We start from the raw sequence: 11,729 nt of genomic DNA on the forward strand, positions 1-11,729 counted from the left end.
AATAGAAGAACCAAATTGAAGAAAGATAATAGTATGAGGAACAGATCAAAGAAAGTAGAAATATGAGAACTAAAATGCATTTCAGCTCAAGTGTGAGAGATTGAAAGTACTTTCTTGCCTAAATTATAAAACATAGAAAGCTAATTAAGTCGATCCCAAAGATGCAAGGGCCTCGATGTATTTAAGCCTTGTGACTAAGAAACATTTGCTTTGCATCTGTTTTTTCCTTGCCAAACGGCCGAACAAAGGGCTCGACTGGTATGCAAAAACTGGCCAATGTGAACCCATTCCATTTTAGCCATTTGATCATATGGACTCAAGTGAGGCCCCCACCATATGATGGTTGAGATGGAGTTGACTCTTATGCTCCGGGTGCGTATTCAAACATCCAGACTCAAGCAAATGAAAACCAAATCGTCAAACAAACCGAAGGAGACTTCAGTTCAGAGCATTATCACAATATCTTCTCATTTAGAATGGAAAAGTTCCTGAAATTTACAGTGGCATACAAACATTTATCGGAGAAAAACTGGGGATGATTTTTAATTTGAAAATAAAAACCATAAACCCAGTCGATTGTGTTGACGAATGATGCCTCATCCGATAAATTTACATTGCCACCGGATCGACATAGAAAACTCTTGCTTGAGCAGTCAGATCTCATTATCTCTTCAACTTCTTGGACTTCTTCCCATTCTTGTTACCCAAGTATCTCTCAATTTCTTCCTCACCATCATCTCCTCCTGCCTTTCTTCTCCTCTTGCCGCCGCCTTCTTTAATTTTCTGCACAGTCCAACAACTGTAAACTGAGCATCATCTCTATCTAAAAGGACACACCATGGAGGCTTCATTTGATATTTAACTCTGCTAAAGAAGGGATTGACCAAAAATTGCCCAAACCACTGGTGTATACTTAAAAATGCTAATCATCACAATGTAATTTCGGATACAGTTTTACCACAATACAGGAAAGCTGTCCACTCATTGCATATGAACAGAAATAACTTTCTTTTATATGACATTGAGGGTCTAGGCCTCTTGGAGCATCCGACTCACGCCATCAGATCACAACAATCTCCCCCTCCCCCCATTTTACAGCAACCGGACAATTACTGTGGCAAGAGGCTCCTGGGTGGCCCAAGAAAGTTTCCCTTGTCGGCAATCAAACCCATCAACATGTTTCCTAAGGTTTAGTTTGGTGTTGTGTCTTACTCAGCTTAACCCTGGGTTTAATTGGACATGAATACTTCACTAAAGCATCGATGAGCAGTTCTGTTGAATATATGTCCTAGGAACCGCACGCACGCACGCAGATATATAGAGACAGAGAGATACCATCTGCGATATTCTTTTGGCCTCAGTAACACGTTCCAACAATAGCAATACTTCCTCCTCTTGAGCAGGGAACTCAGGTAACTTTTTACCTGATGTAAATCTTTCAATTAGTCTAATGAAAAGCCAGAAAACTGTAAAGCTTTTCTAGACATAAAAGTATGTTTTCCTCACCAATCAGCTTTTCTATTTGTATATACCACTCCAACTCGTACTGGTTCACTAGCGAGATAGCAACACCAGATCGTCCTGCTCGAGCAGTTCTTCCCACTCGATGTATATAATCCTACCATAAAAAGTCAAATCAGAAAAGCACGGATAATTGAGAAAATGCAGAACCATGCATCCACTTTACCCCATCAGCCAATGCCAAAACAAAAAATCCCAGGTCCATAAAGCTCAACATAATGAGTTAAGTGAGTTTCATCTCCGAGATATCAATCATATTATTTACAGTGAAAGATGGTGTCTTGGAAAGGCAGTGGCTCTTGAAATAGCTAGCTAATCGAGCCTAGATAGGAAGTGTCAAGGTGCAAAGCTGCAGATTCTAATTGCTCTGGTTTATTCTACATTAGTCTACTCCATTATAACTTTGCTTATCTAACTGGGTTTAATCTTCGTGGATATGCACAGCATACCTAGTGAAGAAAATATGTCCATCTTGTCAAGGTGGCACAAAAAGAATGCGGCAAGTAGGTCTACAAAAACTAAAAGTCTAAAACCATCAAAAGTAGCACAAAGCCTTACCTTAGAAGATGATGGTATGTCATAATTGATAACCATGTCCACTGCCGGAATATCAAGTCCTCTACTTGCAACATCAGTGCAGATCAAAATATTGCATTCTCGTGCTTTAAACTTATTCAAAGCTCCAAGTCTCTTAGACTGCCATGAAAAATTGGATGACCAAAGATCAGCAAACACCTACAAATGCGGTTTACTATGAACTGATAAATATGTGTGTGTGTGTGTGTGTGTGTGAGAGAGAGAGAGAGAGAGAGAGAAAGAGATTATGCCTGGCTCATTTGACCACTGATTGGAATTGCCCTTAGTCCAAGATTTCGAAGAATTAAGGACAAAACTTGAGTTGAATCACATGTTCGAGTGAAAACCATTGTTGTACTTTCAGCCATCACAGTGAGAACATAAACAAGATAGCAATCCTGTATAATTGCGAACAAAATGATTGACTGAGAGGAATCAAATTAACAGAACAGAGAAAACCTACTTCAACAATTTCACTTTAAAGTACCAACAATATTTGAAGCAATAAATGCATTTAACCTAGAATGTTACTCTGCATAAAAAAATTAAAGCTAGATCTTTAATTTCTAAAGTTTCCTCGAATGCCCCCACATAATTGCAACTACAACCACGATAAAAGCCTTTTCCCAGTAAGTGGGTTGGCCACATAAATTCTTTTGTGCAAGCACATTCTTTCCTACGTCATATCCCTCATAATATACAAGTAGTGAATCTTTCTTTAAAGTATTCATCCACTTCTTTTTATGATGTTTGGCACATTCTCACAATATAACACATCCAGATATTGGATGCACCATCAAGACTAGCTTTATTGTATACACAAGCAACAGAAAGGGTGGCAGGCAGGCTCAGTACTATTGTTAGCATCTCATGCAAATAGCCCACAGTTGAAAGGACAAGACCTTGTACTTGGCAGGAACAAAGCGATACTGCTGCTTCAGTGTATCAACAGTGGAATATTTAGATGCAGCTTCAATCTGAAAGTAAAAAAGAGATTTGCACATTTTCAGGATTAGAATACTGCAATAACAGTATCTAGATGACAATAATATAGATTTTAATGATATTGGAATTGCTAAAACAATACCTTCACAGGGTTCCTCAAACAAGCCCTCTGTAGCTTCTTAACCTGAAAATTAAATGCATACATAAGATGATACTCCAAGCAGGCCCCATTAGGCTGTTATCTTCTAAAATAAAAGAACTGAAACTCTCTTTTGAATAGGCACCAAATGGATACCCAACCATTATATCAGCACATTTTAATCATACGAAGGAGAAGTTGTGATGGCTTGGTTGAGAAGCACAAGACGCCAACAGTATTAAAGAACTTTGAAAGTAACGGTCACTGTATTTCGCCTAACTCTATGACTGATAATAAAACAGACAAGAAAAAGAAAAGGTTAAATGCGTCTCAAAGCAAAGAAAAGGGTAAATTTCCTACTAATGGTGTTTTAATAAGAAACTCAATGCCCCAAATTCCTTCAACAAAAATCTAAGGAGCTTCGAAAACTTCACGCTGTGGCAATGTTACTTCAACTACTTTCAATGATAAAACAAATATCCCTATTAAATGGCACCACGAAATTGCCAAGCTGTATCTACTTCAAGACATCTTTAAATACCTTTTTTGTCATAGTGGCAGAAAATAGATATGTCCTCCTTTCACGTGGTATAGCATTCAGAATTTCATCGATGGACTTCTCAAAATCCTCATTTAGCAACCTGTCAGCCTCATCTAATACCTGTTTGAAGAGCAGATGTTGCATCACTGTTAGTATCGGCATTACAAGTAGTAGTCATGTTGCAACTAGAATGACTCCAAATCAAACTGTAAAATGCTTGTCAAGTTAGAATAAGTACTCAAAACTCATCTTCCTAAAGGATTTCTGGTTAGAAGTTTGGGTCAGGGTCTAAGTACATCCTAAATATTAAATGCACTTCGCTTATTAAGCAATCCATACGAACACGGTCACCACAGACCACTTGACTTATAATTTCTAGCAACATACTGCCTTCGATAAGTTCTCTCTAACGATCACGTCCAATCTCTCCGAAACAGTGCACTAGGCACAATGTTTTATGACTTCTTCGAAGCATGAAATATAACCTAGTCCAAATTTTGAACCAGAGAAAAGCTCAGGAAAAATTTGTTAATCTTTGATTTAGTATGAATAAATTGATGGAATATTTCGCCAAGCATCGAACATACAGAACGTTATAACCTACATCATAATCTTTTTTGCATGGCTCACACTGTATAAATTGCCTACCAAATATTTCAACATGCGAAGAGAAAAGCCTTTGGTGTTGGACAAATGATCAAGAAGACGTCCTGGCGTTCCCACCTGTCCAAGAAAAGACATAAAAAGATAATAAGTATCAGCAGAAGACCTAATAGACGTATCTTGATAAATTTACCGAACAGCAGGTTAGTTCAGTGACTACACAAACAAAAATCAAGAACAGAGATAAAAGGCAAATATTGACGGAATATAGCACTCACTAAGCAAGCAGTTATAGATGATGCATCTTAGAAGAGATTAACATACAAACACCTTAAGTACGATAGCCTCAACATTTAATAAAATGCCCAAAGGCATCAAGCAAGATTTTGAAACTATCTACTGAATGTTTAAATGAGCTTAGAATTTCAACTTTTAAAGTTACGCTCAACTAACAGGCAAAATAACAGCAAATGGTCGATATATTCTGGAAAGAAGGGAAGTGCCAATCTGAGACAACTCATGTCCACTAGTTCAGTTAAGTAACCCCAAATATGAAAGACAAATCAAGCAGTCTTCTGAAACGGATACTTGAGAGATGAAGTTCTAATCAGTGAGCAACTTACAACAATATGAGGGCGCTTTGCGAGGGCAATTGCCTGTTGCACCATGTCAACTCCACCAACAAGCTGTAAAAGGAAGCAGCATCAAGAAAGTATTCTTCTCAGTCATGTGCAATTGCAGAATTGCAGTCTGGAACTTTCATCAAACAACTGCAGAACATGTCCCTCCAAGACAAAAGGACAAAAAGAAAACTACTAGCAGAATTGCTTGAAGATAGGCTAAGCTCAATCACCAACTGAATCTACTTCAATCTACTTCTGACATTGGAGCTCACAGATGCCGAAACCAAGACATATTTCAAATGAGGGGATAAAAAACGCTAGGTGCAAATCAGTTCATTATTACGTTATGTTATTCACATTATACTCTTAAAAGGAGACTTTCATTTTCTAAAAGAATAAAATCTTTTCACAAATACCAAAAGATGCAGATTTGGGCAGCTGACATACACATTGATAAAACCAACTAATTGCAATGAGAGAAAGTTCACCGATATGAATCAAACAAAAAATGCAAAGCAAATACATTTGAAAGGGCCCATCTATTCCACTATCCAAAGGTTTGTACCAGCAGCGAGGCAACTTTTCAAAACTAAACAGGAAAGGGGATCTTGATTACAAACACCACAGTTTATTGCAAAATCAGAGTATTGTGCCCGTGATACAGAAATATATTCTTGAGATGCTTGAAATGTTATTACTCAGCAAAAAGCTTACCACAGCACATCTGACTCCGATGCCAGATCCTAAAGCTTCAAATTGTTCAGCAATCTGAATTGCCAGTTCCCTAGAAATAAAACGGCACATTATCCACTAATTACGGGAAGACACCTGGCGATGCCACAGCGTCAGCTTGTCGCCAAATAAAGTGAAGTAACTCCAACCTCGTAGGAGAGAGCACACAAGCAAAGAACGCTTGCGGAGAGTCCAATAGAGCTTGCAGTATAGGAAGGGCAAATGCCCCGGTTTTGCCGGATCCTGTCTGTGCAAGACCGATCATATCTTTTCCTATGGAACAAAAGGCAGACAAGCAAAGGGAAATCAATTAGTGTATAGCGTCTACATCTCATCAGAGTAACTTCAGTCTAGGTCAACACTGATAGCCAAAAAAACGCAATGTCAATAAGGAGCCATTAAACCAAGCTAAGACAAAGACTTCATATCGTATCCACCTTCATTTATTCCAAAGCACTATCGTCTCGCACAAAGCGACATGTTCGAAGTCTTCATGCTCTGAACTAGCTACAATCTACCAAAAGTATGCGAGCCAGACACCTATAAGTGCACACTCCGCTCAATATCATCATCAAGCTTCCAGGTAACATACAGAATCTAAACAAAGCTCGGTGCTTGAGTAAAACAGATTCTTCACATGTACCGGCTCATAGCTCGTGCGGAACATGGAGCGAAACAATTCGATGATCTTGCATCCTCGCATATATTGTAAGCCTCGAGGCGACCGACCCATCGACGCAACACGTTTCACCTATCGAAATCGATCCCAAGATTGAATTTTGATGACGAAAGAGGTACCTTCGAGAGCATGAGGAATGGCTTCGACTTGGATCTTCGTCGGATTCTTCCACCCCAGGGTGTCGCAAGCCTCCAGCAGCTGCTCGCATATGCCCAGCTCCTTGAACGTCTTCACCTCTTCCGTCTCTTCCGCCATGTTATCACTCCTTCGCTACCTGCTCAAACCAATTGGAGAGAGAGAGAATGCTTCTCAATTCACTTCCCTCTTGTGATCAATGGGGGGGGGGGGGGGGGGGCGAGAGAACCGCCGGAGACGGCGGCTCGTGGAGCTGAGCGGCGGGTGCTGAGGGCGCGGCCTCTCGAGGTTTTAGGGTTTTTGCTCTTTGCCGCTTGGCGGTTCTTCTCCTCGCAACGACGTGTTTGGAATAAGAGATGTGCTCGGCGGGCGGGCGGGCGGGTTCGCGCTGACCCGAATTAGAAGACCCAGGCCCAATTGACCGGGCCGGATCGGGTTCAATATTGGGCCTAATTGGGCTTGTCCAAGCCCGTCGAGAATGGTCTCCGCCATCTTTGACGGGCCGGGCTTGGAGGTCGGGCTAGAGATGCAGAACCATTATTGGTCTCCAAGCCCATAAAACAAGCATATGCCTAGTTCGTGAGAGAAAGTCTCTCGTGCATGGGAAGAATGATACTATGTGTCGTGCTGACGAGGCATCGCTGAGCCAATCGCATCTCTCCAACTTTTTTTTTTTGAAAATTCCGAGCTTAATAGTTTCCATTTATTGATAAAGTAGAGAGAATCGGGATTGGCGCGGTAATATGATTTCCCGACGCGGTAGTCGATAGGTAAATATGGATTTATCGATCAGCAAATGTGCACTCGGGCGCAATTTCTCACGGGCGCAACATTAGAGAGAAATCTCTTTTCTGTATCGTGTGTAATTAATTAATATGACCAAAAAGTCGTGTGATACGTAGTAGAGAAGATCGAATAAGTACCTTGCTATCCCTAGGTGACGCTCGAAAACCCAAAAATAACCTTATGTTGGAAAGAATTCGGAAAACAAAAATTGGAATAACGCGAAAAATTTGACGTAAAATAACAAAGTACCCTCGAGACACGCCTAAGCGATGGATTTTGAGGTTCAAAATGATTGTAAAACGAGTCTCTCGATTTGGCGACGGCATAGTACCCGAAACGAGCTTTATGGATTGGTCTTATGGGCTCCATTCATGAGCCCATTTTCTTGCGTGCTCCGCAAATTGTCCGTACACTTTAGAAAGTTATCAGCAGCAGCGTCCGCATCACGTCTGAAATGGATAAGATAATTCCTGCTAGTTTTGGATGGGGTAGCAAGACGAAAGGAAAGAAGATTGGAACAATCACAAAAGGGAAAAGAATTATTACGATAAATTCAAAATTCAAATGTCAAAGTTGGATATCAATTCACTAACAAAAATGAAGAGAAATGAAAGCCACGTCTGCTTTAAATACAAGATTTCAGATCCCTTTGGATCATTTTATAGGGTCGTCGCAAGTAACAGGGATCGGTTGATCTAGTCACCATAATCTGATTAATTGCATCATTCGTGAAACTATACAATTTGGATTACCAAAAAAATATCTAAAGAATTCTTAATTCCTCAAACAACATTATATTATATATCCCACACCAGGGAAACCCTCGACCCTTTCTTCCCAATTTACTAAGGGTGCGTTTGGGAGAGCTTTTCATCAATTAAGGCTCGAAATTGAATACGAGCGCATCACACGACAATTAGTGAGCTAGATCTGAAAAAAAAAAGAAAAAAAAACAGACTTTGGCTCAAAGGCTCTTAATACCGTGTAACCAAACACCCTAGCATTTTGCACAATGGCCTTTAGAGACCCAAACGACTTTCGGGAATGCATTTCCAAGCGTACTTTGAGACTACCTGACATTGCTGTGAATTATGTCCGATGCCAAGGATACAAGCACTATATCGAACCCAAAGGGTCAATGTACTTCCCGAGCAACAACTTTACGTAACTCGCGTACCTTTCTCTCGCAACCACAAGACCCGCCTTATCGAGTTAAATTCCGCGTTCACGAGGCACTTCATTAAATCTCATAGATCAGATAAGACCACCCGAACGGAACTTTCCAAAAGGAGTCAAGTCTGCACTCGTAGCATCTTAAAGGGTGCGTGCTGTTTCTTCTCCTCATCTTCCGAAAAAGTGAGAGAGTATTCCATAACTCAAAAGGCGCAGGGAAGTTGCGTCTACATCTATCAATGTCCCATGCTCGTATTGGCCGACGTGCACCTAACTCCCATTAATGATCCATCCCCCCGCCTCTCCTATGTGCATTCGAATTCAAGCCTTTTCTCTTCTTGCTGAATTCAATGTAGTTGACCTCCAAGAAGACTTTGTGATTCCCGCCCACCCCCAAAAATAACTCAACACCGCCCACCCGACCCGTCTGACATTCTTGGACCAAAGAAATTCAGACTATAGGTGGTCGCATTTATTATCGTTACCCACATTTCTCCTTTTCCTTTTTAAATAAAAAAGTGCAATAAAGATGTGCCCTTTTTGATGGGTCATGGAAAAAAAATAATCTTAAATCATGGCGTGCACAGGAGAAGATGAAAAAAAACCATTTTTTTTTAATTCTAAATTTGTTCAATCTCTTGAGGGATTTTGCTTTTACTATGTAGAGTTTTAAGTAAAGGGTCTCGATAAAAAAAAAAAGGGGATAGGGTCTTATGATTGTCGATCGAACGAAGTTGGACGATGCTTTGAATTTCACTTTCGAGTCCGGGATCGAGCACGCCGATTTGGTAGCCCGGATTAGAGTTTGGGCGAGGACCCGAGGAACGGGATGAAGTTGACAGGGTTCGGGACGGTAATCGCCGCCACCCGGCCCGGGGACCGGTGCCGTGGCTCCGTGCTTGGGAGAAGAAGAGCGATAATTTATCGGAAAAGAAAACGAAGAAAAAAGGACGGGAGGAGGGCAGCACACGAGTTCAGCGAACGAGCGGCAACCGAGACAAGCGTGCGCTGACTGAGAGCCACTGGAAATGGAACAGGAATTTCTCGTGGATGATAACACCAATAAAAGGAAATTAAAAGAATAAATAACGAATTCCTTTTTTAAAAAAGGTGACATTTATTTAAATAGTTTTCTGATAAATTGCACCTGAAGTAAAGCTACGGCTGAACGCTCGTGCGATGGAACGCCCTTTCTCTTTCGCATGCGTGTGAGAGAAGCACGTCTCATCCACGCCAATAGAATTTCACCTTTCTTCCAAAAATCTTTTTCCACAAGTTTAATTGAAACCAGAGAAAATCGACATAAATTTTCGAACGCTAAATATCGAGATTAATGGGTTTCGCGAGAAATTACTTTTGAAATCCACAGAAATGCCTCATGGGTGTGAAATTCCTAATTTTTTTCTTGCCAAATTCCACTAATTCCTCGAATTTAAGGTGAAATTTTTTTTTGTCATATAATAAAGACTAATAATAATAAAGAAATTGAGAAAAAGACAGCTGCAAACGGACAGAAAACAAAGGAACAATCGAAAAGCAGACACAAGCAAAAGGCAGCAAGCTTTCTTCATGGCTAAATTATACACCAAATTTAAACAATATGGAACTAGATTTCGCTCTTTATACAAAAATATTAAATAATAGACGCAAAAAATCACGAAAAAGGAGAAAAAAAAAATTAAAGCTCGGTCTAGAAAATATGCTGTTAATTAGTGCACCTTCTTGGTAAAAAGGCTCCGGAGGTTGAAAATATAATTACTACTCCCGCCGGTATTGCCGCCTCCTCCGCCGCCGCCGCCGCCGCCGCCATCGCCGCCGCTGCTGTTGGTGTCGCCGCAGTCGGCCACGGCCACCCGGATTGCGCTGTTGTCGTCGTTCCTGCAGCTCAGATGGTGCCTGTACCCGATACACATCGGCACGTTCAAATTCAACACCCTGGCCTTGTTCGCTCCGGCGCCGGCCCCGCCTCTCGCCGCCTTGCTCCGGCGGGCCTCGGCCGCGGCTTCGGATTCCGGGACGGCCTTGTCGACGCTCCGGGACGCAGGCTCGGCGGCGACAGCGGGGACGGGGACCTTGGCCGGCGGGGCCCCACGGCGCACCTGCCAGACCGGGCTGTTCCGGCCCAAATGCACCCCGACCCGGCCCGGGCTGCTCGGCCACTTCCTGGACTTGGAGTCCCCCGCCGAGTTGCTCCGCGAGCACGGCGCGCTGCTCACCTTCCGGGCGCTCGGGCCACCGAACGCGGCCAATCTGGGCCTGGCGCCGCCGTTCCCGGCGGATCTGCTCCGCGAGAAGGGCCACAAGTTGATGTTCAGCTCAGTGGGGCCCGAGCCGGAACCGGCCCGGCCGTGGCTCTTCTTCTCCTTCTTCCTGTCCTTGTCCTTATCCGCCGGCGACGGCGACGGCGACGGCGGCGGCTTCTCGTCTGGGTTGTTGACGGACTTCTTCTCGCTCTTCTTGAAGATGTCCCTCCACCGCTTCGAAGCGGTGGTGGCCGACGACGCCGGGGTCAGCCGGGGCCCGGGCTCCGGATCCGGGTCGGGGAGGTCCGCCTCGGGAGCGGGGGGAGGTTCCGGTCCCTCGGGGCCGGCTTCGGGCTCGGGCTCGGGGACGGGGACGGGGACGGGGACGGGGTCGGGGGGGTCGGGCTGGTGGAGGTGGAGGAGGTGGAGGGGGAGGAGGACGCCGTCGACGAAGAGCTCGTCGGCGGAGAGGAGCTCGGGCTGGGGGAAGATGGGGTTACGGACCATCCAGAACTCGAACTCCGGCGAGTTGGAGGCGCTGCTGCTCCGCCGCCCGCTGCCGCAGGGGGAGAGAGCCTGCGGCGGCTGTGGGTGGTGGTGGTGGTGCTCTTGCGCGGATATGGTTGGGCTCTCCATTTCCATAATTCGTTCTCGCAGAGAGAGAGAGAGAGAGAGAGAGAGGGGGGGGGAGGGAGGTGTTTTGTAGTTTCGTTGGGAATGGAGTTGGGGAGTTGCAGAGGAGAGACCCCACAGGCAATAAAGAAAGGAGGACGGACAAATTATAAGTGGATGAGAGGGAGAGAGCATAGGAAGATGGTCCATTATAATACAATGAGAGAAGTGTCCTTGCCATACATATGAATTTTCTTCTGTTTTTTATAACTAAAGGTACGAGCGCAAAGATCCACGATTTTTGAAGGTTGATGAAACATCCTATAAATTTCATGAACCCATTAAATTTTTCTTTATGGTCTACCATATTAGATATGGAGCAGTTTGGATGAAGTTAGTGAAATTTGAACGTATGACATTT

At 43.2% G+C, this 11,729-nt stretch overlaps 2 protein-coding genes across 3 annotated transcripts; both read right to left on the reverse strand.

Moving 5' to 3' along the window:
* Positions 1–442: 442 nt before the first annotated feature.
* On the reverse strand, positions 443–6,763 carry LOC115677963 (DEAD-box ATP-dependent RNA helicase 10-like). Of its 2 annotated transcripts, XM_030601217.2 has the most exons (13): positions 6,479–6,762; positions 5,830–5,953; positions 5,663–5,732; positions 4,949–5,011; positions 4,371–4,445; positions 3,723–3,842; positions 3,185–3,226; positions 3,000–3,074; positions 2,349–2,495; positions 2,080–2,217; positions 1,507–1,618; positions 1,336–1,424; positions 443–783 (listed from the first exon to the last, which is right to left on the reverse strand). In XM_030601217.2, the coding sequence occupies exons 1-13, from the start codon at positions 6,612–6,614 to the stop codon at positions 664–666; spliced, it is 1,311 nt and encodes a 436-aa protein (XP_030457077.1). In that variant the 5' UTR covers positions 6,615–6,762; the 3' UTR covers positions 443–663. The 2 variants fall into 2 exon arrangements, with proteins under 2 accessions (XP_030457077.1, XP_056159869.1); XM_056303894.1 differs by lacking the exon at positions 2,349–2,495 and having other exon boundaries at positions 6,479–6,763.
* Positions 6,764–9,992: 3,229 nt separating this feature from the next.
* Positions 9,993–11,417, reverse strand: LOC115677874 (uncharacterized). Its single transcript, XM_030601115.2, has one exon. It carries the CDS (start codon positions 11,336–11,338, stop codon positions 10,163–10,165), a length of 1,176 nt encoding a protein of 391 aa, XP_030456975.1. The 5' UTR covers positions 11,339–11,417; the 3' UTR covers positions 9,993–10,162.
* Between the last annotated feature and the right edge of the window lie 312 nt (positions 11,418–11,729).

This window comes from Syzygium oleosum, unplaced genomic scaffold (assembly GCF_021117445.2).
Source record: "Syzygium oleosum isolate NSW1041296 unplaced genomic scaffold, Sole_v2.1 Sole_v2.29, whole genome shotgun sequence".
NCBI classification, from domain to species: Eukaryota; Viridiplantae; Streptophyta; class Magnoliopsida; order Myrtales; family Myrtaceae; genus Syzygium; species Syzygium oleosum.

Coding starts and splice junctions, on each gene's coding strand:
- LOC115677963 (XM_030601217.2), bottom strand. CDS start 6,614: ATGGCGGAAGAGACGGAAGAGGTGAAGACGTTCAAGGAGCTGGGCATA. Junction 4,446..4,948: donor CAAAGCGCCCTCATATTGTT/GTAAGTTGCTCA, acceptor TTTCTTGGACAG/GTGGGAACGCCAGGACGTCT. Junction 3,843..4,370: donor TTCGCATGTTGAAATATTTG/GTAGGCAATTTA, acceptor CTCTTCAAACAG/GTATTAGATGAGGCTGACAG.
- LOC115677874 (XM_030601115.2), bottom strand. CDS start 11,338: ATGGAAATGGAGAGCCCAACCATATCCGCGCAAGAGCACCACCACCAC.